The sequence below is a fragment of the Oncorhynchus masou genome, chromosome 22 (assembly GCF_036934945.1).
Source record: "Oncorhynchus masou masou isolate Uvic2021 chromosome 22, UVic_Omas_1.1, whole genome shotgun sequence".
Taxonomy (NCBI): domain Eukaryota; kingdom Metazoa; phylum Chordata; class Actinopteri; order Salmoniformes; family Salmonidae; genus Oncorhynchus; species Oncorhynchus masou.
Window position 1 is genome coordinate 30,500,077 of NC_088233.1, and position 25,690 is coordinate 30,525,766.

The 25,690-nt window shown below is 45.6% G+C and overlaps 1 protein-coding gene across 1 annotated transcript in view; it reads left to right on the forward strand.

Annotated features, from left to right (window-relative positions):
• LOC135509309 (metabotropic glutamate receptor 3-like) overlaps window positions 1–21,501 on the forward strand; it is a 59,809-nt gene extending 38,308 nt beyond the window's left edge. Inside the window, exons 7-13 of the mRNA XM_064929847.1 lie at window positions 17,822–18,064; window positions 18,272–18,461; window positions 19,871–20,180; window positions 20,311–20,504; window positions 20,617–20,749; window positions 21,009–21,186; window positions 21,342–21,501. Coding sequence (XP_064785919.1) covers window positions 17,822–18,064; window positions 18,272–18,461; window positions 19,871–20,180; window positions 20,311–20,504; window positions 20,617–20,749; window positions 21,009–21,186; window positions 21,342–21,412 — 1,319 coding nt within the window. The 3' untranslated portion in view covers window positions 21,413–21,501. The remainder of the gene's footprint in view (window positions 1–17,821; window positions 18,065–18,271; window positions 18,462–19,870; window positions 20,181–20,310; window positions 20,505–20,616; window positions 20,750–21,008; window positions 21,187–21,341) is intronic.
• Window positions 21,502–25,690: the final 4,189 nt, after the last annotated feature.

Consider the following 25,690-nt stretch of genomic DNA (forward strand, 5'->3'; position numbering starts at 1 on the left):
TTAGGAGCTAGGTTTAGTTTTAAGGTTAGGAGCTAAGGTTAGGGTTAGGGTTAAGGTTAGGGTTAGGTCAAGGGTAAGAGTACAGGTTAGGGTTAGATTAGGGTTAGGGGTTAGGGAGAATAGGATTTTGAATGGGACTGAGTTGTGTGTCACCACAAGGTTAGCTGTACAAGACTGTGTGTGTGTGCATGTGCGTGTGCTTGTGTGTATTCAGCAGTTGGCATTGAGAGAAGCTCACATCTATGTGAGTGTGAGTGAACAGTGGACAGGCGCTTCCATTCCCACAAGGCACCAAACCTGAATGAACTAGATCACACAGCCATAGAAACAATGGCCTCTACTGTTGGGGGGTGGGGATCTGATAGCATTTTTTTCTCAACCTGCTCTCACAGTCTCACATCGGAATTAGACGTTCCTCTATGATTCTTAAATGTCAAATTTAACTATGAATCTTTAAGGTTAGGGTTAAGTTTAGGCATTAACTCAATTCTTAAGGCTAGGCATTAACTCTGAATGGTTAAGGTAAGGGTTAAGGTTTGGGATAGGCTTAAAACAAAAATATCTAGGCCGTCATTGTAAATAAGAATGTGTTCTTAACTGACTTGCCTAGTTAAATAAAGGTTAAATATAATAATAATAATAATAATTTAAAAAATACACTGCTCAAAAAATTAAAGGGAACACTTAAACAACACAATGTAACTCCAAGTCAATCACACTTCTGTGAAATCAAACTGTCCACTTAGGAAGCAACACTGATTGACAATACATTTCACATGCTGTTGTGCAAATGGAATAGACAACAGGTGGAAATTATAGGCAATTGGCAAGACACCCCCAATAAAGGAGTGGTTCTGCAGGTGGTGACCACAGACCACTTCTCAGTTCCTATGCTTCCTGGCTGATGTTTTGGTCACTTTTGAATGCTGGCGGTGCTTTCACTCTAGGGGTAGCATGAGACGGAGTCTACAACCCACACAAGTGGCTCAGGTAGTGCAGCTCATCCAGGATGGACCATCAATGCGAGCTGTGGCAAGAAGGTTTGCGGTGTCTGTCAGCGTAGTGTCCAGAGCATGGAGGCGCTACCAACAGACAGGCCAGTACATTAGAAGACGTGCAGGAAGCCGTAGGAGGGCAACAACCCAGCAGCAGGACCGCTACCGCCGCCTTTGTGCAAGGAGGAGCAGGAGGAGCACTGCCAGAGCCCTGCAAAATGACCTCCAGCAGGCCACAAATGTGCATGTTTCTGCTCAAACGGTCAGAAACAGACTCCATGAGGGTGGTATGAGGGCCCGATATCCACAGGTGGGGGTTGTGCTTACAGCCCAACACCGTGCAGGACTTTTGGCATTTGCCAGAGAACAAGATTGGCAAATTCACCACTGGCGCCCTGTGCTCTTCACAGATGAAAGCAGGTTCTCACTGAGCACATGTGACAGACGTGACAGTCTAGAGACGCCGTGGAGAACGTTCTGCTGCCTGCAACATCCTCCAGCATGACCGGTTTGGCGGTGGGTCAGTCATAGTGTGGGGTGGCATTTTTCTGGGGGCCGCACAGCCCTCCATGTGCTCGCCAGAGGTAGCCTGACTGCCATTAGGTACCGAGATGAGATCCTCAGACCCCTTGTGAGACCATAAGCTGGTGTGGTTGGCCCTGGGTTCCTCCTAATGCAAGACAATGCTAGACCTCATGTGGCTGGAGTGTGTCAGCAGTTCCTGCAAGAGGAAGGCATTGATGCTATGGACTGGCCCGCCCGTTCCCCAGACCTGAATCCAATTCAGCACATCTGGGACATCATGTCTCGCTCCATCCACCAACGCCACGTTGCACCACAGACTGTCTAGGAGTTGGCAGATGCTTTAGTCCAGGTCTGGGAGGAGATCCCTCAGGAGACCATCCGCCACCTCATCAGGAGCATGCCCAGGCGTTGTAGGGAGGTCATACAGGCATGTGGAGGCCACACACACTACTGAGCCTCATTTTGACTTGTTTTAAGGACATTACATCAAAGTTGCATCAACCTGTAGTGTGGTTTTCCACTTTAATTTTGAGTGTGACTCCAAATCCAGACCTCCATGGGTTGATACATTTGATTTCCATTGATCATTTTTGTGTGATTTTGTTGTCAGCACATTCAACTGTGTAAAGAAAAAGTATTTAATAAGAATATTTCATTCATTCAGATCTAGGATGTGTTATTTTAGTGTTCCCTTTATTTTTTTGAGCAGTGTACATAATTCCAATACAATACTGTAAAATACAATACATGATTACAATAAAGGTGGAAGATGTATGATTGCAATCCCCGTGAACGTATCACCCTACTTCAGGCCATGGATGAGGCATAAAAGGAATTCAGTCCAGATCTATGTTAGGCTTGGATTTTCCATGCCAAAAGGTTTTTCCCAGGTGCATGAACAATGAGAATGCTTACTGTGATTTTGATGACAATCTATGGCCAAATGCTCAAACAGGATTGATGCAAACTAGGGCTTGCAAAACATTGTTACTTTCATTTATTTCAATTGATGACATTGTGAAAGATGTCTTCAATGATCACCCCTTTCATCACATATTGGATAGAAATGATGGAAATCTGATGTTCAGTCAATGTTAATGGATAGTGTAAGTGAATTGCCTCATGTGAAAGCAGTGTACTGTGCGGTAATTCACTGTATCATACTACATTCAAAGGCAATTTGAAATGTGTGTGTATATATATATATATACAGTGGGGAGAACAAGTATTTGATACACTGCCGGTTTTGCAGGTTTTCCTACTTACAAAGCATGTCGAGGTCTGTAATTGTTATCATAGGTACACTTCAGCTGTGAGAGACGGAATCTAAAACAAAAATCCAGAAAATCACATTGTATGATTTATAAGTAGTTCATTTGCATTTTATTGCATGACAAGTATTTGATACATCAGAAAAGCAGAACTTAATATTTGGTACAGAAACCTTTGTTTGCAATTACAGAGATCATACGTTTCCTGTAGTTCTTGACCAGGTTTGCACACACTGAAGCAGGGATTTTGGCCCACTTCTCCATACAGACCTTCTCCAGATCCTTCAGGTTTCGGGGCTGTAGCTGGGCAATACGGACTTTCAGCTCCCTCCAAAGATTTTCCATTGGGTTCAGGTCTTGAGACTGGCTAGGCCACTCCAGGACCTTGAGATGCTTCTTACGGAGCCACTACTTAGTTGCCCTGGCTGTGTGTTTCAGGTCGTTGTCATGCTGGAAGACCCAGCCATGACCCATCTTCAATGCTCTTACTGAGGGAAGGAGGTTGTTGGCCAAGATCTCACGATACATGGCCCCATCCATCCTTCCCTTAATACGGTGCAGTCGTCCTGTCCCCTTTACAGAAAAGCATCCCCAAGGAATGATGTTTCCACCTCCATGCTTCTCGGTTGGGATGGTGTTCTTTGGGTTGTACTCATCCTTCTTCTTCCTCCAAACACGGCGAGTGGAGTTTAGACCAAAAAGCTATATTTTTGTCTCATCAGACCACATGACCTTCTCCCATTCCTCCTCTGGATCATCCAGATGGTCATTGGCAAACTTCAGACGGGCCTGGACATGCGCTGGCTTGAGCAGGGGGACCTTGCGTGCGCTGCAGGATTTTAATCCATGACGGCGTAGTGTGTTACTAATGGTTTTCTTTGAGACTGTAGTCCCAGCTCTCTTCAGGTCATTGACCAGGTCCTGCCATGTAGTTCTGGGTTGATCCCTCACCTTCCTCATGATCATTGATGCCCCACGAGGTGAGATCTTGCATGGAGCCCCAGACCGAGGGTGATTGACCGTCCTCTTGAACTTCTTCCATTTTCGAATAATTGTGCCAACAGTTGATGCCTTCTCACCAAGCTGCTTGCCTATTGTCCTGTAGCCCATCCCAGCCTTGTGAAGGTCTACAATTTTATCCCTGATGTCCTTACACAGCTCTCTGGTCTTGGCCATTGTGGAGAGGTTGGTCTGTTTGATTGAGTGTGTGGACAGGTGTCTTTTATACAGGTAACAAGTTCAAACAGGTGCAGTTAATACAGGTAATGAGTGGAGAACAGGAGGGCTTCTTAAAGAAAAACTAACAGCTCTGTGAGAGCCGGAATTCTTACTGGTTGGTAGGTGATCAAATACTTATGTCATGCAATAAAATGCAAATTAATTACTTAAAAATGTTCTGGATTTTTGTTTTAGATTCTGTCTCTCACAGTTGAAGTGTACCTATGATAAAAAATGACAGACCTCTACATGCTTTGTAAGTAGGAACACCTGCAAAATTGGCAGTGTATCAAATACTTGTTCTCCCCACTGTATATATTTTACACATGGACACATTTACACAGGAGTGATGGTTGCTGATAATGGGCCTCTGTACGCCTATGTAGATATTCCATAAAAAATCAGCCATTTCCAGATACAATAGTCATTTACAACATTAACAATGGCTACACTGTATTTCTGAACAATTTGATGTTATTTTAATCTACAAAAAATGTGCATTTCTTTAAAATACAAGGACATTTTAAGTGACCCCATACTTTTGAACAGTAGTGTATTTATTAGTTCAACAATTACAGGAATACCATTGTACCCTTCACACATGTGCACTATTTTTAGTACTCTCCTCACATTGTGAAAACCTTGACGATTTTTCACGAACCCATTTTGGTCTTTGTGTATTAGATATGGGAGCACTCTATCCAATCTCCTCGCTAAAGCTTTAGCCCAAACATTTTTGTTGGGAGTTCAGAGGAGAAATCAGTCTGTAACTTTGGGTATTTATCAGGCTTCAGAATAAGAATAATACCAAAGTGGCATAGTTAAAGTGGCTAGTGATACATGTATTACATAAAGATGCAGTAGATGATATAGAGTACAGTATATACGTATACATATGAGATGGATAATGTAGGGTATGTAAACATTATATTAGGTAGCATTGTTTAAAGTGGCTAGTGATATATTTTACATCATTTCCCATCAATTCCCATTATTAAAGTGGCTGGAGTTGAGTCAGTGTGTTGGCAGCAGCCACTCAATGTTAGTGGTGGCTGTTTAACAGTCTGATGGCCTTGAGATAGAAGCTGTTTTTCAGTCTCTCGGTCCCAGCTTTGATGCACCTGTACTGACCTCGCCTTCTGGATGATAGCGGGGTGAACAGGCAGTGGCTCGGGTGGTTGTTGTCCTTGATGATCTTTATGGCCTTCCTGTGACATCAGGTGGTGTAGGTGTCCTGGAGGGCAGGTAGTTTGCCCCCGGTGATGCATTGTGCAGACCTCACTACCCTCTGGAGAGCCTTACGGTTGTGGGCGGAGCAGTTGCCGTATCAGGCGGTGATACAGCCTGACAGGATGCTCTCGATTGTGCCTCTGTAGAAGTTTGTGAGTGCTTTTGGTGACAAGCCAAATTTCTTCAGCCTCCTGAGGTTGAAGAGGTGCTGCTGCGCCTTCTTCATGGTGCTGTCTGTGTGGGTGGACCAATTCAGTTTGTCTGTGATGTGTACGCCGAGGAACTTAAAACTTACTACCCTCTCCACTACTGTTCCATCGATGTGGATAGGGGGATAGGGGGTTGTTCCCTCTGCTGTTTCCTGAAGTCCACAATCATCTCCTTAGTTTTGTTTTGTTGACGTTGAGTGTGAGGTTATTATCCTGACACCACACTCCGAGGGCCCTCACCTCCTCTCTGTAGGCCGTCTCGTCGTTGTTGGTAAGTGTTCATGATTTTATTAAACTGAAAACTAGAACAAAAATAACAAAGTGAATAAACAAAACCGAAACAGTCCTGACATGATGACTCCTTGCTGTCCCCAGTCCACCTGGCCGTGCTGCTGCTCCAGTTTCAACTGACCTGAGCCCTAGGACCATGCCCCAGGACTACTTGACATGATGACTCCTTGCTGTCCCCAGTCCACCTGGCCGTGCTGCTGCTCCAGTTTCAACTGTTCTGCCTTATTATTATTCGACCATGCTGGTCATTTATGAACATTTGAACATCTTGGCCATGTTCTGTTATAATCTCTACCCGGCACAGCCAGAAGAGGACTGGCCACCCCACATAGCCTGGTTCCTCTCTAGGTTTCTTCCTAGGTTTTGGCTTTTCTAGGGAGTTTTTCCTAGCCACCGTGCTTCTACACCTGCATTGCTTGCTGTTTGGGGTTTTAGGCTGGGTTTCTGTACAGCACTTTGAGATATCAGCTGATGTACGAAGGGCTATATAAATAAATTTGATTTGATTTGATTTGAGGTGCAGAACACTACACAGAAAACAACTACCCACAAAACATAGGTGGGAAAAAGCTACCTAAGTATGGTTCCCAATCAGAGACAATGATAGACAGCTGTCCCTGATTGAGAACCATACCAAGTGAGTTTCTTGTAGGAACACAATAGATGAAGGAAGTTGTTTAAACCTATTAATAACCTGTTTAAGTTTGGATAGTTTACAAACTCCACGGACATTCCGCAAAGTAAATTTCAGTTTTACATTTGAAGTAATTTAACCAAAAATGTAAAAATGGTATAGGATATAGCATAAAGGCTTATCTAAAATATGTTTAGTAACTATAAGGACCGCATTAATATTTTGTAGTAAGGAAAATATGTAAAGATCTGTTGGAACGAACAAACATAAATCTATCCTAACAGTAAAAAACGTAACCCCATTCCCTTGTCTCCCTAACCAAGACACGCAATGCTTCCTCTCCCATAACGCCCTAATTGTAGAGTGTAGCCTGGTGGACGACTGATCCATTAAAGGGAGCAGTCTAACCTAAGCAATGCTAAACAAAATTAAGTGTCTCCTGCCTTCTCTCGGCCATTACTCCTCCCAAACAAAACAAAAGACATATCTTGCAAGATGTTATGTGAAATATCACAACAAAAGGCATACCTAGCAAGATTAAATGTAAAATATCACATAGTATTCATTTGAAAAGTAGCGAAGAAAAGCTCCACCTAAAACAGTAACAATAGTCAGTGAAGCCTGACTAACGTTGACGTTACAGTGTCGACAATCCCAAATAGTTGTTGATGATCCACAACATAGGGTCTGCTGCTAGTAGCTACCAAGCAACAAAATGGCCCATACATATAGTGTAGTAACGTAGAACATCATGGTAAGTTTATAAACCAAAAAAAGTATCAAAGATCAGAAATGAACAGGCTACGTGAGAGAAAGAGATACCATTGAATATTTGTTACGTTACCCAAAGGCCCTTGCACATGATGTTGATGTCAGGCTTTTTTTTTCAGGCTTGCACATGAGTGTAAATCATTTTAGTCCAAGGATATGATCGAAACTTAAGTCTTCATATAAAGTAGTTCCAATGCTTCTCGTGGTGCAAGAAAAAATGGATAAGCTCCCAATAACCCATTTGAGGTATGACCCAGATGCAGACAGCGTTGAAGAAACTAAAGTTTATTCCAAATAATCCAGAGAAGGTATACAGGGTCCAGAACGGCAAGTAGTCTCAGGGTCAGGGCAGGCAGAACGGTCAAAACCGGGAAGGACTAGAAAACAGGAGCAGGAAAACAGGCAGGAGCAGGGAAAAATGCTGGTAGGTATGAATGAGCAAAACGAACTGGCAACAGACAAACAGAGAACACAGGTATAAATACACAGGGGATAATGGGGAAGATGGGCGACACCTTGAGGGGGTTGGAGACAAGCACACAGACATTTACATTTACATTTAAGTCATTTAGCAGACGCTCTTATCCAGAGCGACTTACAAATTGGTGAATTCACCTTCTGACATCCAGTGGAACAGCCACTTTACAATAGTGCATCTAAATCATTTAAGGGGGGGGGGTGAGAAGGATTACATGTGAAACAGATCAGGGTCTGACACCCGATGTGTCCAGTGACATGAAGCTAAATATATTTGCCAGGATTTTACAGTGTTTTATGTAATCCAATGGAAGAGAATTATCAACATAACAAAAATAAACTTAAACATGACATCCAACGTTCAATGGACAGCTATCTCGCCTGTCATATAGAAGAAACTGAGCTAAGTGATGAGCACATACAGGCTACAAATAATATAAGGAAACTTTGTGTGGGCTAGCTCGCCATATTATTCACTTAACTGTTATGTTAGCTACAGTACTACAGTAGCAGTTAATACATTAGTTAAAAATCAAATCAAATTTGATTTGTCACATACACATGGTTAGCAGATGTTAATGCGAGTGTAGCGAAATGCTTGTGCTTCTAGTTCCGACAATGCAGTAATAACCAACAAGTAATCTAGCTAACAATTCCAAAACTACTACCTTATAGACACAAGTGTAAGGGGATAAAGAATATGTACATAAAGATATATGAATGAGTGATGGTACAGAGTGGCATAGGCAAGATACAGTAGATGGTATTGAGTACAGTATATACATATGAGACGAGTATGTAAACAAATTGGCATAGTTAAAGTGGCTCGTGATACATGTATTACATAAAGATGCAGTAGATGATATAGAGTACAGTATATACGTATACATATGAGATGAATAATGTAGGGTATGTAAACATTATATTAGGTAGCATTGATATAGTGATATATTTTACATCATTTCCCATCAATTCCCATTATTAAAGTGGCTGGAGTTGAGTCAGTGTGTTGGCAGCAGCCACTCCATGTTAGTGGTGGCTGTTTAACAGTCAGATGGCCTTGAGATAGAAGCTTTTTTTCAGTCTCACGGTCCCAGCTTTGATACACCTGTACTGACCTCGCCTTCTGGATGACAGCGCGGTGAACAGACTGTGGCTCGGGTGGTTGTTGTCCTTGATGATCTTTATGGCCTTCCTGTGACATCGGTTGTGTAGGTGTCCTGGAGGGCAGGTAGTTTGCCCCCGGTGATGCGTTGTGCAGACCTCACTACCCTCTGGAGAGCCTTACGGCTGTGGGCGGAGCAGTTGCTGTACCAGGCGGTGATACAGCCCGACAGGATGCTCTAGATTGTGCATCTCTAGAAGTTTGCGAGTGCTTTTGGTGACAAGCCAAATTTCTTCAGCCTCCTGAGGTTGAAGAGGCGCAGCAGCGCCTTCTTCACGATGATGTCTGTGTGGGTGGACCAATTCAGTTTGTCTGTGATGTGTACGCCGAGAAACTTAAAACTTAAAACTTACTATCCTCTCCACTACTGTTATTGTTAGTTAGCTTGCCAACAGTCACATCCATGCCTTGCGAAAGTATTCGGCCCCCTTGAACTTTGCGACCTTTTGCCACATTTCAGGCTTCAAACATAAAGATATAAAACTGTATTTTTTTGTGAAGAATCAACAACAAGTGGGACACAATCATGAAGTGGAACGACATTTATTGGATATTTCAAACTTTTTTAACAAATCAAAAACTGAAAAATTGGGCGTGCAAAATTATTCAGCCCCCTTAAGTTAATACTTTGTAGCGCCACCTTTTGCTGCGATTACAGCTGTAAGTCCCTGTCCCTGCTGAAGAAAAGCAGGCCCAAACCTTGATGCTGCCACCACCATGTTTGACAGTGGTTATGGTGTGATTTTACGCCAAACATAACGTTTTGCATTGTTGCCAAAAAGTTCAATTTTGGTTTCATTTGACCAGAGCACCTTCTTCCACATGTTTGGTGTGTCTCCCAGGTGGCTTGTGGCAAACTTTAAACAACACTTTTTATGGATATCTTTAAGAAATGGCTTTCTTCTTGCCACTTCCATAAAGGCCAGATTTGTGCAATATACAACTGATTGTTGTCCTATGGACAGAGTCTCCCACCTCAGCTGTAGATCTCTACAGTTCATCCAGAGTGATCATGGGCCTCTTGGCTGCATCTCTGATCAGTCTTCTCCTTGTATGAGCTGAAAGTTTAGAGGGACGGCCAGGTCTTGGTAGATTTGCAGTGGTCTGATACTCCTTCCATTTCAATATTATCGCTTGCACAGTGCTCCTTGGGATGTTTAAAGCTTGGAAAATCTTTTTGTATCCAAATCCGGCTTTAAACTTCTTCACAACAGTATCTCGGACCTGCCTGGTGTGTTCCTTGTTCTTCATGATGCTCTCTGCGCTTTTAACGGACCTCTGAGACTATCACAGTGCAGGTGCATTTATACGGAGACTTGATTACACACAGGTGGATTGTATTTATCAGTAATTTAGGTCAACATTGGATCATTCAGAGATCCTCACTGAACTTCTGGAGAGAGTTTGCTGCACTGAAAGTAAAGGGGCTGAATAATTTTGCACGCCCAATTTTTCAGTTTTTGATTTGTTAAAAAAGTTTGAAATATCCAATAAATGTCGTTCCACTTCATGATTGTGTCCCACTTGTTGTTGATTCTTCACAAAAAAATACAGTTTTATATCTTTATGTTTGAAGCCTGAAATGTGGCAAAAGGTCGCAAAGTTCAAGGGGGCCGAATACTTTCGCAAGGTACTGTAATCCAAGGTGGTTTAATTTTCCATAGTCCAGAGTGGTGGTGAACTTCACAGCGGCAATATGACTAGGAAGAAGATTCACGCTGAATGCCACGGATGAATGCCTCGGCTTGAGGGAGAGATTCAAACTCGTGTGACCGTCTATTGTAAGTCAGACGTAGTTTAGCTGGGGCGGCTATTCCATAGGCAATGTTGAGGGACCTGAGTTGGCGTTCAACCCCGATCTAGCCTTTTCTTTTTCGGTGCAGGTCTGCGGCTAGGTCAGGGAAGAACATGATCTCTTGGTCCCCGTATATCACCTTGCCCTGGCTTTCCGCATCACTCAGATATCGTCTTGAAAGTTGAGAAACTTCATGATAAGGACTCGAGGAGAGGGTGGTTTCACAGGCCTGTAGGAGCCGGAAGCCGGTGGGCTCTTTCATTGCACAGGTGGTCTGGAAAGATGTCCAGCCCCAATGCCTCTGGAAGCCATCTCTCGAGAAATGCAACTGGGTCACTATTTTCCACTTTTTCAGGTAGATTAACCAGTTTCAAATTAGACCTCCTCTGGTGGTTCTTGAGCAAGTTCAGTTTTGAAGTAAGGTCAGCCACCTGTTTTTTAAACTTTTCGGTCGTTGTTTTGACAGTGACGACAGTATCTTCCACCGTGCTAATGCATTCCTCTGCTTCGTCCAAGCGTGTAGAGTAGGCTTGAAGGTCACGTTTAACCTCACCAATCCATGTTAGGACACCTTCGAGGTTGGTGGAAAAGTCCGCCCTCATGGCAGAGATAGCTTCCAAAACCCTTTGGTTCTGGTTCTGGTTTATGTTGTCTACATTGTTGATTTTCATGTCAGACTCGTAGTGTGAGGACCTTGCAGGGCTAACTGGGTTAGTGTAGCTGGCTGAATTAGCAGGGCTAACTAGCCTATGTAAGGGCCGACGCCGGACAGGAGAAGCAGGTACGGGGAGCCTGACAATTATTCGGGAACAGACAAGGAAACAAGACAGGAACAGCGTCGGAACACGGGTAACACGGACATGAGACAATTAATCCCGAAGCAGGGAACAGAGTTTGGGAAGAGACAGATATAGGTAAGGTAATGACACAAGGAATGGAGTCCATGTGAGTCCATTGATCGCTGATGCGCGTGACAGGGGAAGGCAGGAGTGCGTACTGATGGTGGCTTGAGTGCGTAATGCTGGGAATCCTGGCACCCTCGAGCGCCAGGGGGAGGAAGAGCGGGAGCAGGCGTGACAGCCTAGCCTGGACCACGTTGTTGATGTGAGATGTTCTTCTTGTTTTAGGAGGACTATGTTGAAATCGATTCATAATGGATGTAGATACGCCTGAAATTGTCCAAGAAAATTTGCTGTTCGTGTTACGAGGATGGAAAATAAGAGATTAAAAGAAGTTAAGCCGAAATTGTCAGGAGAGCTCTAAAAACACATCCGCATGAGTTTTGTACAAAGAGTTTTGGCAATTCACCACATTGTTGTGAAAATAGTACCAAAGCGATAAAAAACAACTAATCTTGCAGTGTTGCAGTGTTTGTATCTTACAGTGTTATGCAGTTATGTATTGACTGTCAGAAAGTGTGTGTGTGAATGTGTGTGTGCGTGCGTGCATGTGGCTATTTTGCTTTATTATATAGATATGGACTATCTTATCAGCTTTTCCTTATTTAAATCATTTAACGTTTATCTCTGGAAGAAGCCTAAACACTTCCAATATCCTAAAGGAGAGAGAGAGAGACAGAGAGGGAGAGAGAGAGAGGGGGAGATGGAAAGAGAGGCATAAAAAGGAGTGGGGAAGAGAAGTAGGTTGTCTTTGTGATAAATGGATTTCATAACCTCTCTGGTCTGACACTCCATTCTTCTTCTAGTCCTAGTCAGCACACAAACACACACTCACACACAACAATATCAGCTTTAGTCCCAGTCAGCGTATCTGCCACAATGCTCAGAACCATGTGCTCTAAACCAGTTAGAATAGGTCCTAAAAGAGCCTACCAACACAGAAGCCCTGTTTATACCTGGTGCGATCATGCTTCCATTTGGAAATTATTCAGATGCCTTGACTTTTTCCACATTTTGTTACGCTACAGCCTTATTCTTAAATTGATAAAATACTTATTTTTCTCAGCAATCTAAAAACAATACCCCACAATGACAAAGCGAAAACAGGTTTTTATTTATTTTTTGCAAATGTATTAAGAATAAAAAACAGAAATACCATATTTACAGAAGTATTCAGACCCTTTGCTATGAGACTCGAAATTGAGCTCAGGTGCTTCCTGTTTCCATTTATCATCCTTGAGTTGTTTCTACAACTTTATTGAAGTCCACCTGTGGTAAATTAAATTGATTGGACATGATTTTGAAAGGAACACACCTGTCTATATAAGGTCCCACAGTTGACAGTGCATGTCAGAGCAAAAACCAAGCCATGAGGTCAAATTAATTGTCCGTAGTGCTCCGAGACAGGATTGTCTCAAGACACAGATCTGGGGAAGGGTACCAAAACATTTCTGCAGTAGCAGCATTGAATGTCCGCAAGAACCCAGTAGCTTCCATTATTCTTAAATGGAGGAAGTTAGGAACAACCAAGACTCTTCCTAAAGCCGGCAGCTCAGCCAAACTGAGAAATCGGGGGACAAGGGCATTGGTCAGGGAGGGGACCAAGAACCCAATGGTCACTCTGACAGACCTCCAGAGTACCTCTGTGAAGAGAGGAGAACCTTCCAGAAGGACAACCATCTCTGCAGCTCTCCACCAATTACGCCTTTGTGTTAGAATGTCCAGAAAGAAGCCACTCCTCAGTTAAAGGCACATGACAGCCATCTTGGAGTTTGATGAAAGGCAGCTAAAGAACTCTCAGACCATTAGAAACAATATTCTCTGGTCTGATGAAACCAATATTGAACTCTTTGGCCTGAATGCCAAGTGTCATGTCTGGAGTAACCCTGGCACCATCCCTACGGTGAAGCATGATGGTGGCAGCATCATGTTGTGGGTATGTTTTTCAGTGGCAGGGACTGGGAGACTAGTCAGGATTGTGGGAAAGATGAATAGAGCGAAGTACAGAGATATCCTTGATGAAAACTGTTCCAGAGTGCTCAGGACCTCAGACTGGGGCAAAGGTTCACCTTCCAACAGGACAATGACCCTAAGCACACAGCCAAGACAACGCAGGAGTGGCTTCGGGACAAGGGCCTTGAGTGGCCCAGCCAGAGCCCGGACTTGAACCCAATGGAACATCTCTGGAGAGACCTGAAAATAGCTGTGCAGCGATGCTCCCCATCCATCCTGACAGAGCTTGAGAAGATCTGCAGAGAAGAATGGGAGAAACTCTCCAAATACAGGTATGCCAAGCTGGTAGTGTCATAACCAAGAAGACTCGAGGCTGAAATTGCTGCCGAAGGTGCTTCAACAAAGTCCTGAGTAAAGGGTCTGAATGCTTATGTACAGTGGGGCAAAAAAGTATTTAGTCAGCCACCAATTGTGCAAGTTCTCCCACTTAAAAAGATGAGAGCGGCCTGTAATTTTCATCATAGGTACACTTCAACTATGACAGACAAAATAAGGAAAAAAAATCCAGAAAATCACATTGTAGGATTTTTAATGAATTTATTTGCAAATTATGGTGGAAAATAAATAATAAACAGGGAGAGTTGGCTCAGGTCTGACTCCTGACTCTGCCACACTCTCCCTGAGCCCCCCCCCCAAGACATTTTTGGGGCTGACTCTCGGGCTTCCTTCCGCGCCGCCGTGCTTGCGTCGCCAACCTCATTCTCTTCTAACCTTCCACACACTGCTCCATCGAATCCCAGGCGGGTTCCGGCACTCTCACTGGGTCGATCGCCCACCTGTCTATCTCCTCCCAAGTTGTGTAGTCCAGATTTTGTTGCTCCTGCTGTTGCTGCCTGTTACCACACCGCTTGGTCCTGTTGTGGTGGGTGATTCTGTAACGGTTCTCGTCTGGTGAAGGAGAAGCGGACCAAAATGCAGCGTGGTATTTTTGATACGTGACAATATAAAACACAGGGTCTATATAAAACACAGGGTCTATATATAACACAGGGTCTATATATAACACAGGGTCTATATATAACAGTGTCTATATAAAACACAGGATCTATATATAACACATGGTCTATATAAAACACAGTGTAAGGGTTTTCCTCTGGTGAAAGAGAAGCGGACCAAAATGCAGCGTGATGGTTATTCATGTTCTTTAATAAAAGGAACTCGACATGAAATAACTAACAAAACAATAAATGTGTGAAAACCTAAACAGTCCTATCTGGTGAAAACACAGAGACAGGAACAATCACCCACAAACACACAGTGAAACCCAGGCTACATAAATATGGTTCCCAATCAGAGACAATGACTAACACCTGCCTCTGATTGAGGACCATATCAGGCCAGACATAGAAATAGACAAACAAGACATCCAACATAGAATGCCCACTCAGATCACACCCTGACCAACCAAAACATAGAAACATACAAAGCAAACTATGGTCAGGGTGTGACAGTAACTAATTTGGAAGAGTCTGGCTGACTGGCGGATCTGGAAGAGTCTGGCTGACTGGCGGATCTGGAAGAGTCTGGCTGACTGGCGGATCTGGAAGAGTCTGGCTGACTGGCGGATCTGGAAGAGTCTGGCTGACTGGCGGATCTGGAAGAGTCTGGCTGACTGGTGGATCCTGGCAGACTGACGATCTGGAAGAGTCTGGCTGACTGGCGGATCTCGAAGAGTCTGGCTGACTGGCGGATCTGGAAGGGTCTGGCTGACTGGCGGATCCTGGGAGACTGACGGATCTGGCTGCTCCATGCTGACTGGCGGCTCTGGCTGCTCCATGCTGACTGGCGGCTCTGGCTGCTCCATGCTGACTGGCGGCTCTGGCTGCTCCATGCTGACTGGCGGCTCTGGCGGGTTCTTGCAGACTGGCAGCTCCATGCAGACTGGCAGCTCTGGCAGCTCCATGCAGACTGGCAGCTCCTTGCAGCTCTATGCAGACTGGCAGCTCCTTGCAGACTGGCATCTCCTTGCAGACTGGCAGCTCCTTGCAGACTGGCAGCTCTGGTTTCTTCATGCAGACCGACAGCTCTGGCTGCTCCATGCAGACCGACAGCTCTGGCTGCTCCATGCAGACCGGCAGCTCTGGCTGCTCCATGCAGACCGGCAGCTCTGGCTGCTCCATGCAGACCGGCAGCTCTGGCTGCTCCATGCAGACCGGCAGCTCTGGCTGCTCCATGCAGACCGGCAGCTCTGGCTGCTCCATGCAGACCGGCAGCTCTGGCTGCTCCATGCAGACCGGCAGCTCTGGCTGCTCCATGCAGACCGGCAGCTCTGGCTGCTCCATGCAGACTGGCAGCTCTGGCTGCTCCATGCAGACTGGCAGCTCTGGGTGCTCCATGCAGACTGGCAGCTCTGGGTGCTCCATGCAGGCTGGCAGCTCTGGGTGCTCCATGCAGGCTGGCAGCTCTGGCTGCGCTGAACAGGCAGGAGACTCCAGCAGCGCTGTAGAGGAGGAAGGCTCTGGCAGCGCTGAACAGGCGGGAGACTCCGGCAGCGCAGGAGAGGAGAAAGGCTCTGGCAGCGCTGGAGAGGCGAAGCGCACTGTAGGCCTGATGCGTGGTGCTGGCACTGGTGGTACTGGGCCGAGGACACTCACAGGAAGCCTGGTGCGGGGAGCTGCCACTGGAGGGCTGGAGCGTGGAGGTGGTACTGGGTAGACCGGACCGTGCAGGCGCACTGGAGCTCTTGAGCACCGAGCCTGCCCAACCTTACCTGGTTGAATACTCCCGGTCGCTCTGCCAGTGCGGCGAGGTGGAATAGCCCGCACTGGGCTATGCAGGCGAACCGGGGACACCGTGCGCAAGGCTGGTGCCATGTAACCTGGCCCAAGGAGACGCACTGGGGACCAGATGCGTAGAGCCGGCTTCAAGGCATTTGGCTCGACGCTCAATCTAGCCCGGCCGATACGCGGAGCTGGAATATACCGCACCGGGCTATGCACCCGCACTGGGGACACCGTGCACACCTCAGCATAACACGGTGCCTGCCCGGTCTCTCTAGCCCCCCGGTAACCACAGGAAGTTGGCGTAGGTCTCCTACCTAGCGTCACCATACTCCCTGTGAGCCACCCCCCAAGAAATGTTTGTGGCTGACTCCCGGGTTTCCTTGCCAACCGTGTTCCCTCATATCGCCGACTCCTCTCTCCGGCTGCCTCTGCTCTCCTTGCTGCCTCAACCTGTTCCCATGGAAAGCGATCCTTTTTGAGCTGCTCCTGTTGCCTCTTCTCCTGCTGCACCTTGGGGCGGCTACACTCCCCTGGTTTAGCCCAGGGTCCTCAACCGTCAAGGATTTCTTCCCATGTCCAGAAGTCTTTATTTCGCTGCTCCTGCCCGTTACCACGCCGCTTGGTCCTGTTGTGGTGGGTGATTCTGTAGCGGCTTTCTTTATGTGAAGGAGAGTCGGACCAAAATGCGGCGTGGCTATTGAGATTCATGTTTAATAAAACAAAGGAAACACAAATCAATACAAAAACAATAAACGTAAAAACCGAAACAGCCTAAACTGGTGCAAACTAACACAGGAACAAGAACAAGGACAATCACCCACAAAACCCAACACCAAACAGGCTACCTAAATATGGTTCCCAATCAGAGACAATGACTAACACCTGCCTCTGATTGAGAACCATATCAGGCAAACATAGAACTAGAAAAACTAGACATGTAACATAGAATGCCCACTCAGCTCGCACCCTGACCAACCAAAACATAGAAACCTACAAAGCAAACTATGGTCAGGGTGTGACAGGTCTATATAAAACACACGTTCTATATAAATCACAAGGTCTATATAAAACACAGGGTCTATATAAAACACAGGGTCTATATATAACACAGTCTCAGCTATGTTTAAGCCTACCTCAGAGGGGTAAACACTCATGTTTCATCTTGTAGTGAGGAGATGAGTAACCTTTCCTGAAACCTGAAGACTTGTGTTAGCTCCCCAAGGATTCAAACCAAGTTAGTTAACACTGGTGTAACACTCTCTTACTCTCTGCAGTTATGTTGCTGTGTACAGTATATTGACCTCAGTGAGATGCTGTAACACACGTTTAAACCACTAGATACACTTGCTACATTCTCACTTTGTCACTTCGACTGGCTTTGTATGTAATTTATGTCTTGGAATTCATTACACTCCTCTGTGACACTGCTTTCTTCAAATCGACTTCAAATGAAATTGAAATCCTGACACTAGTTCCATTCTGTTTCTTATCTTCTCTCCCGATCTCTCTCCTCTCATACTCTACCATTCTCTTTCACCCTTCCACCCCTCCTCTCTCTTTCTCACTGTCTCTTTCTCTTTCCCCTCATCCTTATCTCCCTCTCAGCTCCCTTCTCTCCTCTCGGCAGTGAGACTGTGGTGAAGTTTGATCCCTATGGCGACGGGATGGGACGGTACAACATCTTCAGTTACCAGCGCAACGCTGATCGCTATGGCTACGTGCCCATCGGCGAGTGGGCGGAGACTCTGAGCCTGAGCAGTGACCTGATTCGCTGGCCAAGGGAGGTGGTGCCCCCATCCCAGTGCAGTGACCCATGTGCCCGCAATGAGATGAAGAAGATGCAGGCTGGTGAGGAACACACACACACACACACATAGGGCTTTGAGCAGGCTGCTCACTGTGATCTAGTGACAGCACTAATAGAAGTTTCCATGTAATTTGTTTTGGAGAATGAAATGATTTTAGCAGCTGGCTTTCATGTAAACAACTTAGTTTCATTTTCTAACATAAACTCTGCCTAAGTTAATGTATATGTTTTATACCTGTATCTTGTAGGAGAGTACTGTTGTTGGATCTGTACTGCATGTGAGGCTCATGAGTACCTAGCTGATGAGTTCACCTGTTCGCCCTGCGCCCCCGGCCAGTGGCCCAGTGAAGACCTCACTTTCTGCTATGACCTGCCCGAGGACTACATCATGTGGGAGGACGCCTGGGCCATCGGACCCATCAGCATCGCCATTGTCGGGTGAGACTTTAGAGGAGAGGAAGAGGAATAAGTATCACCAGTTGGTATATATATATAGTGCATTCAGACCCCTTCCCTTTTACACATTTGGTTAAGTTACAGCCTTATTCTAAAAATATATATATATATATTTGTATCACCATCAATCTACACACAATACCCCATAATGACAAAGGACTTTTTGCAAATTTATAAAACATGCCTGATTTACGTAAGTGTTCAGACCCTTTGTTATGAGACTTGAAATTGAGCTCCGGTGCATTCTGTTTCCATTGATCATCCTTGAGATGTTTCCACAACTTGATTGGAAAACCACCTGTGGTAAATTCAATTGATTGGACATGATTTGGAAAGGCACACACCTGTCTATATAAGGTCCCACAGCTGACAGTACATGTCTGAGCAAAAACCAAGTCATGAGGTTGAAGGAATTGTCTGTAGAGCTCTGAGACAGGATTGTGTCGAGGCACAGATCTGGGGAAGGGTACCAAAAAATGTCTTCAGCATTGAAGGTCCCAAAGAACACAGTGGCCTTCATCATTCTTAAATGGAAGAAGTTTGGAACCACCAAGACTCTTCCTAGAGCTGTCCAAACTGAGCAATTGGGGGAGAAGGGGCTTGGCCAACCCTTCTCTGGTCTGATGAAACCAAGATTGAATTTTTTCGAAGTGCAACAGCAACTCCTGTGGCGGGCCCGGCGCAGTGCGCGCTAACCAAGGTCGCCAGGTGCACGGTGTTTCCTCCGACACATTGGTGCGGCTGGCTTCCGGGTTGGATGCGCGCTGTGTTAAGAAGCAGTGCGGCTTGGTTGGGTTGTGTTTCGGAGGACGCATGACTTTCGACCTTCATCTCTCCCGAGCCGTACGGGAGTCGTTGCGATGAGACAAGATAGTAACTACTAACAATTAGATACCAAGAAAAAGGGTGAAATTCACAAAAAAATAATATATAAAAAATAAATAAATGCCAAGCCTCGTGTCTGGAAGGTACCTGGCACCATCCCTACGGTGAAGCATGGTGGTAGGCGCATCATGTTCTGGGGGTGTTTTTCAGCAGCAGGGACTGGGAGACTAGTCAGGATTGAGGGAAAGATGGACACGGGGTAAATTACAGAGAGATCCTTGACGAAAACTGCTCCAGAGCGCTAAGGACCTCAGACTGGGGTGAAGGTTCACCTACCAACAGGATAACGACCGTAAGCACACAGCCAACACACCGCAGGAGTGCCTTCAGGACAAGTCTCTGAATGGCCTTGAGTGGCCCAGCCAGAGCCCGGACTTGAACCCGATCAAAGACATACAAAAGGCATAGGTGTAAAGTACAGGCTTTTGTTTAGGCCTAGTACAAATTCTAGTCGAATTTGGGGATTCAATAAAATCAACTGAAACTGATTTACTCTCCCTCTGCAGGTTCCTCTGTACATCTCTGGTGTTCTGGGTGTTTGTGAGACACAACAACACGCCCCTGGTGAAGGCGTCAGGCAGAGAGTTGTGTTACATCCTGCTGCTGGGTGTCTTCATGTCCTACTCCCTCACCTTCCTCTTCCTTGCCAAGCCCTCTCCTACTATCTGCGCCATGCGACGCCTCGGCCTAAGCACCTCATTCGCTGTCTGCTACTCAGCCCTGCTCACTAAGACCAATCGGATCGCCCGGATCTTCAGCGGGGTAAAGGACGGGGGCGGGACCACAAGGCCTCGCTTCATAAGCCCCACCTCTCAGGTCAGAGGTCATCCTAGCTGTCAATCAAACAGGGATAGAGGGAAGGAGAGGGGAGGAAGGTAGGGAGGGAAGTTATAGTTCAGATGATGATGGTGTTCCTCTGTCTTCCCCTTTGCCCTCCCCTCCCCAGGTGTTTATCTGTCTCAGTCTGATATCGGTCCAGTTAGTGATGGTGTCTGTGTGGTTGCTGCTGGAGGTTCCTGGTACCAGGAGGTTTACGTTACCGGAGCGACGGCAGACAGTGATCCTGAAGTGTAACGTCCGTGACTCCAGCATGCTGCTGTCACTAGTATATGACGTGCTCCTGGTCATCCTGTGTACCGTGTAGGTGGTGTGTGTGTGTGTGTGTGTACTTCTCAAGATGTATTATTTTGTTTATTGCTTTTGACTTGAATGATTATTTAGTCTTTCTTTTCGTGTCCTTTATCTGATCTAGGTACGCCTTCAAGACCAGGAAGTGTCCAGAGAACTTCAATGAGGCTAAGTTCATAGGATTTACCATGTACACAACCTGTATCATCTGGCTAGCCTTCCTGCCCATATTCTACGTCACATCCAGTGACTACAGGGTGAGAGCATGGTACACACACACACAAACACACACACACACACACACACACACAGCCCTAGGCTGTGGAAAAAATAAACCGCTCCTATGGTCTCATTAATCTGACTTTGTGATTAGTCAGGTAGGGTGTGTGTGAAGCAGGATCACGCACATGTGTGCTTTTGTGTGTGTTCATGCATATGTCCACAAAAATATCCTTCCTTCCTTCCTCTGCTCCTCTGTTCCAATGGAGTTACCATGCGATCTGTCTCCCTCTACAGGTCCAGACCACCACCATGTGTATCTCTGTCAGTCTCAGTGGTTTCGTGGTGTTGGGCTGTATGTTCGCTCCCAAGGTCCACATCATCATGTTCCAACCACAGAAGAACGTCACCAGTCTCCGCCTCAATATCAACCGCTTCAGTGTCAGTGGTCCTGCCACCACATGCGCTTCACACGGTATGGTTCAGTTACAGTCAGAGACACTGACCACTGTGCATGGTTTGTTTATGTTGCCGAGTTATAATTTAACTAAATTCCTTAATCTTTTTTCTTCCCATCTCTCTCTCTCTCTCTCTCTCTCTCTCACACACACACACACACACACACATCAGTGAGTGCCCAGTATGTACCGACTGTGTGTAATGGGAGAGAAATTGTTGACTCCACCACTTCCTCTCTGTGACCCCACCCACTCACCTCTCTATCCCCACCCCCCAGAGACTTCGTCAATAGGCACACATTGTGCCCCCCTGTCCCCTCTCCCACCACGTGGACTAGCACAGTGCCATTTCATGTCTGTAGAAAGTGTGCATTATGATTAAATTATTTTCTAGTGCTGTACATATCATGGAATCAACATTGTTGTAGACATACAAAAGAACAAGAGAAAATTTGTAGGAGGATTTTTTGACGCTTTGTTTTTGATAGCTTTGTTAAAAGGCTGTGTTAATTTATTTATAACTGTGTTAGGGTTGTGATAGGAGTGTGTTGTGTATGTGTGTTAGGGTTGTGATGGGAGTGTGTTGTGTGTTAGGGTTGTGATAGGAGTGTGTTGTGTGTTAGGGTTGTGATAGGAGTGTGTTGTGTATGTGTGTTAGGGTTGTGATGGGAGTGTGTTGTGTGTTAGGGTTGTGATAGGAGTGTGTTGTGTGTTAGGGTTGTGATAGGAGTGTGTTGTGTGTTAGGATTGTGATAGGAGTGTGTTGTGATAGGAGTGTGTTGTGTGTGTGTGTGTGTTAGGGTTGTGATAGGCATGTGTGTTAGGGTTGTGATAGGTAATGCTGACAACACCGGCCACGTGCGTGTGTGCGTATGCATGTGCCATTGCGCACATGTTGATTTTGTACATCCACACCAGACGCGATCGTGACACGCAGGTTGAAATATCAAAACCAACTATATTAATTTGGAGGCAGGTCGAAACATTCATGGACATTTAGCTAGCTAGCTGTTGAGACTGCTAGTTAGTCCTGGGAGATGCACATTGGGTTGATATTTTACCTGACATGCATGTGGTCTTCTAACTTTAACATTTTGACCCGGAGTCATACAAAGTCTTGTTTCTCTACTCTGACGATTAATCCACAGATAAAAAATGAAAACCTACTTAGTTTTGTTATATTTAATGAATCTCTCCTCCTGTGTTTGTCAAGCATCCACGTGGGTCTGTATCTTCCTGATATTCAATAAGGAGGGGACTTGCAGTCCGCCGAGCGTCTCAAATAGAGCCAAGTTCTATTTTAGCGTGTGGCTATGCAGACGCTCGTTCAAGCGCGTGAGCGGTGCGTACGAAATGATTGAATAACATATACTGTATGTGTCCATTTATTTTGCAACACTCGTGCACACAATGTGGCCTGTGATGTTTGCGTGTTAGAGTTGTGATAGGTGTGTGTGTGTATGTGTGTGTGTGTTAAGGGTGTCTGAAAACAGATGTTCTGTACGAGTAGTGGCTGCAACAGCCTCACCTGCAATAGCCCACAGACTTTCTACTCTTGTGCTTTTTTTGTAGGTCTCATTGTAATAACCCAGTCAGTATGCATTTGTATGTTGTATCTGTATATTTGTATATATAATTACTGATGGTTGGAACAGCACAATGTTGACAGTATTATGTAACTCCAGTAGGATTCCCACTACTGTGGACTGACTGTGGATGAAGCTCTGTGAGTGTTGACTAGCCTATAGGAATAGAATGGCTGGAACGGACAGACCTCGTCTCAAAATTCATATAGTATGTTGAATCTCACTTTTGCTCTTATTATAGCAGAATAGTATCAAATATGTATTAAACTTTCCCAATATGGCAGCCAGTCCACCCAATATGGACTGTGGTTTTGAACTGGAATGTTCCTTCTCCTCATTCTAATTCCATGGAACAGAGACTGTATAGGAGGGTCCCTTTACCTTGATGGCCATAGTAACAGACGTGTGTACAACAACAATGTTTCTATTTAACTGGTATTTCCGCATCAAACGTTAGCATCAGTGTGACAACACAAGGTAGTTAATTAAAAGTGACTCTTTCCAAGTCTTAACTGTCAATATTAAAGAAACATTGTTGATGCAATGCCACAATCATAAACTCAGTCACTGATGTTTAATTTAGCATTTACAAACATTCTTTGAAATCATTCCACAAACACGGTTTGTAGAAAAGACTTTGCTGCAAACAAGTCTAGTTGAACACACATCTTCCCTGCATCCTTTAAACCAATGGGTAGTGCGTTCTCCCCTGTCAATGTGTCCTGTAGTCATGTGATGTTCTATTAACCGCTACGCGCTGTGTGTCTGCTAGGCTTATGCTCCAGGTAAAGGCTGTCCTTATAGGCACAGATCTAGGATCCGTTTACAGTCCACCAATCCTAACCTTAACCAGTAGGGGTAAAGATGTAAAACTGACCTTAGAGCAGTGTCTGTGGTTAAAGTCATCCTACTCCCGGTGTTACTATAGCCTCCCCCGGTCTCATTGTGTATATAAAATCAGGTGGGAGGAAGTTATTTTTTATGCATCTCAAATGGATTCCTATCCTGGTCACCTCATCTTCTTTCCTTCATCCCACTTTTCCGTAGTGTGAAACATTAAGGAAGTGGAGTCCAGGAGAATGAGGCCACACCCCTCTCTGCTAACAGGATTTCCTGGGGTGTAATAACCGGTGTTGCACCTCTGACGCAGTAAGCCTGTCAAACATTTCCCCAAAGTCTTTGCAATAGTGAAAGACAGACACAAAGAGGGAGAGAGCGTTTCTGTGATTGAGCGAACCTAAAGAAGTGTGTGTGTGTGTTGCAGCAGGCCAAGAGGACCTGGATTATGTAAAAGCATCCCATGGCCCAGGAGGCAGAGCAGCATTGTTCAGCCCAGACACACACTAACATACACACAGCTCAGAGATTGGGAGGCTTTGTTGTCCCTAGGCTTATGCATTCACTCCCCAGCCTTGCACCCACCAGATACTAGACCCTCCTATTCCCTCCCCGCATTGCACATCACTATAGCAAACCACTGCAACATCCACTTTCACAATTCCTTTTGTTCTGATAGAGTGGGATGGGGGAGTCAAGCATGAAGAACAGAGGTGTGGGATGTTGATTCACACAAGTTCAAATCAAACTTTATATGTCACATGCGCTGACTACAAGTGCACAGTAGACCTTACCGTGAAATGCTTACATACAAGCCCTTAACCAACAGTGCAGTTCAAGAAGAGTTAAGAAAATATTTACCAAATAAACTAAAGTAAAAAATAATAAAAACACAATAACATAACAATATCTTGGCTATATACAGCGGGTAGGCTTGGCGCTCTGGTACCGCTTGCCATACGGTAGCCGAGAAAACAGTGACTTGGGTGACTGGAGTCTCTGACAATATTATGGGTTTTCCTCTGACACTGCCTATTATATAGGTCCAGGATTGCATGAAGCTTGGCCCCAGTGATGTACTGGGCCATACGCACTACCCTCTGTAGTGCCTTATGGTCAGATGCCAAGCAGTTGCCATACCAGGCAGTGATTCAACCGGTCAGGATGCTCTTGATGGTGCATCTGTAGAACTTTGAGGATCTGGGGACACATGCCAAATCTTTTCAGTCTCCTGAGGGGGAAAAGGTTTTGTCGTGCCCTCTTCACGACTGTCTTGGTGTGTTTGGACCATGATAGATCGTTGGTGATGTGGACACCAATGAACTCACGACCTGCTCCACGACAGCCCCGTTGATGTTAATGGGGGCCTGTTCAGCCCGCTTTTTCCTTTTTCCATCAGCTCCTTTGTCATTGAGGGAGAGGTTGTTGTCCTGGCACCACACTGCCAGTTCTCTGACCTCCTACCTTATAGGCTGTCTAAATGTTGACGGTGATCAGGCCTACCACTGTGTCGTCAGCAAACTTAATGGTGGTGTTGGAGTCGTGTTTGGCCACGCAGTCGTGGGTGAACAGGGAGTACAGGAGGAGACTAAGTACACGCCCGAGGGGCCCCAGTGTTGAGGATCGGCGTGGCAGACGTGATGTTGCCTACCCTCACCACCTGGGGGCGGCCTGTCAGGAAGTCCAGGATCCATTTGCAGAGGGAGATGTTTAGTACCAGGTTCCTTACTGATGAACTTTGTGGGCACTATGGTGTTGAACACTGATAAGTAGTCAATGAACAGCATTCTCACATAGGGGTTCCTTTTATCCAGGTGGGAAAGGGCAGTGTGAAGTGCGATTGAGGCATCAGTGGATCTGTTGGGGCGGTATGCGAATTGGAGTGGGTCTAGGGTGTCCGGGAGGATGCTGTTGATGTGAGCCATGACCAGCCTTTCAAAGCACTTCATGGCTACCGACGTAGTGTGCTACGGGGCGGTAATCATGTAGGCAGGTTACCTTCTCTTCTTTGAGCACAAGGACTATGGTGGTCTCCTTGAAACATGTAGGTATTATTACAGTCATTTAGAGGTTGAAAATGTCAGTGAAGACACTTGCC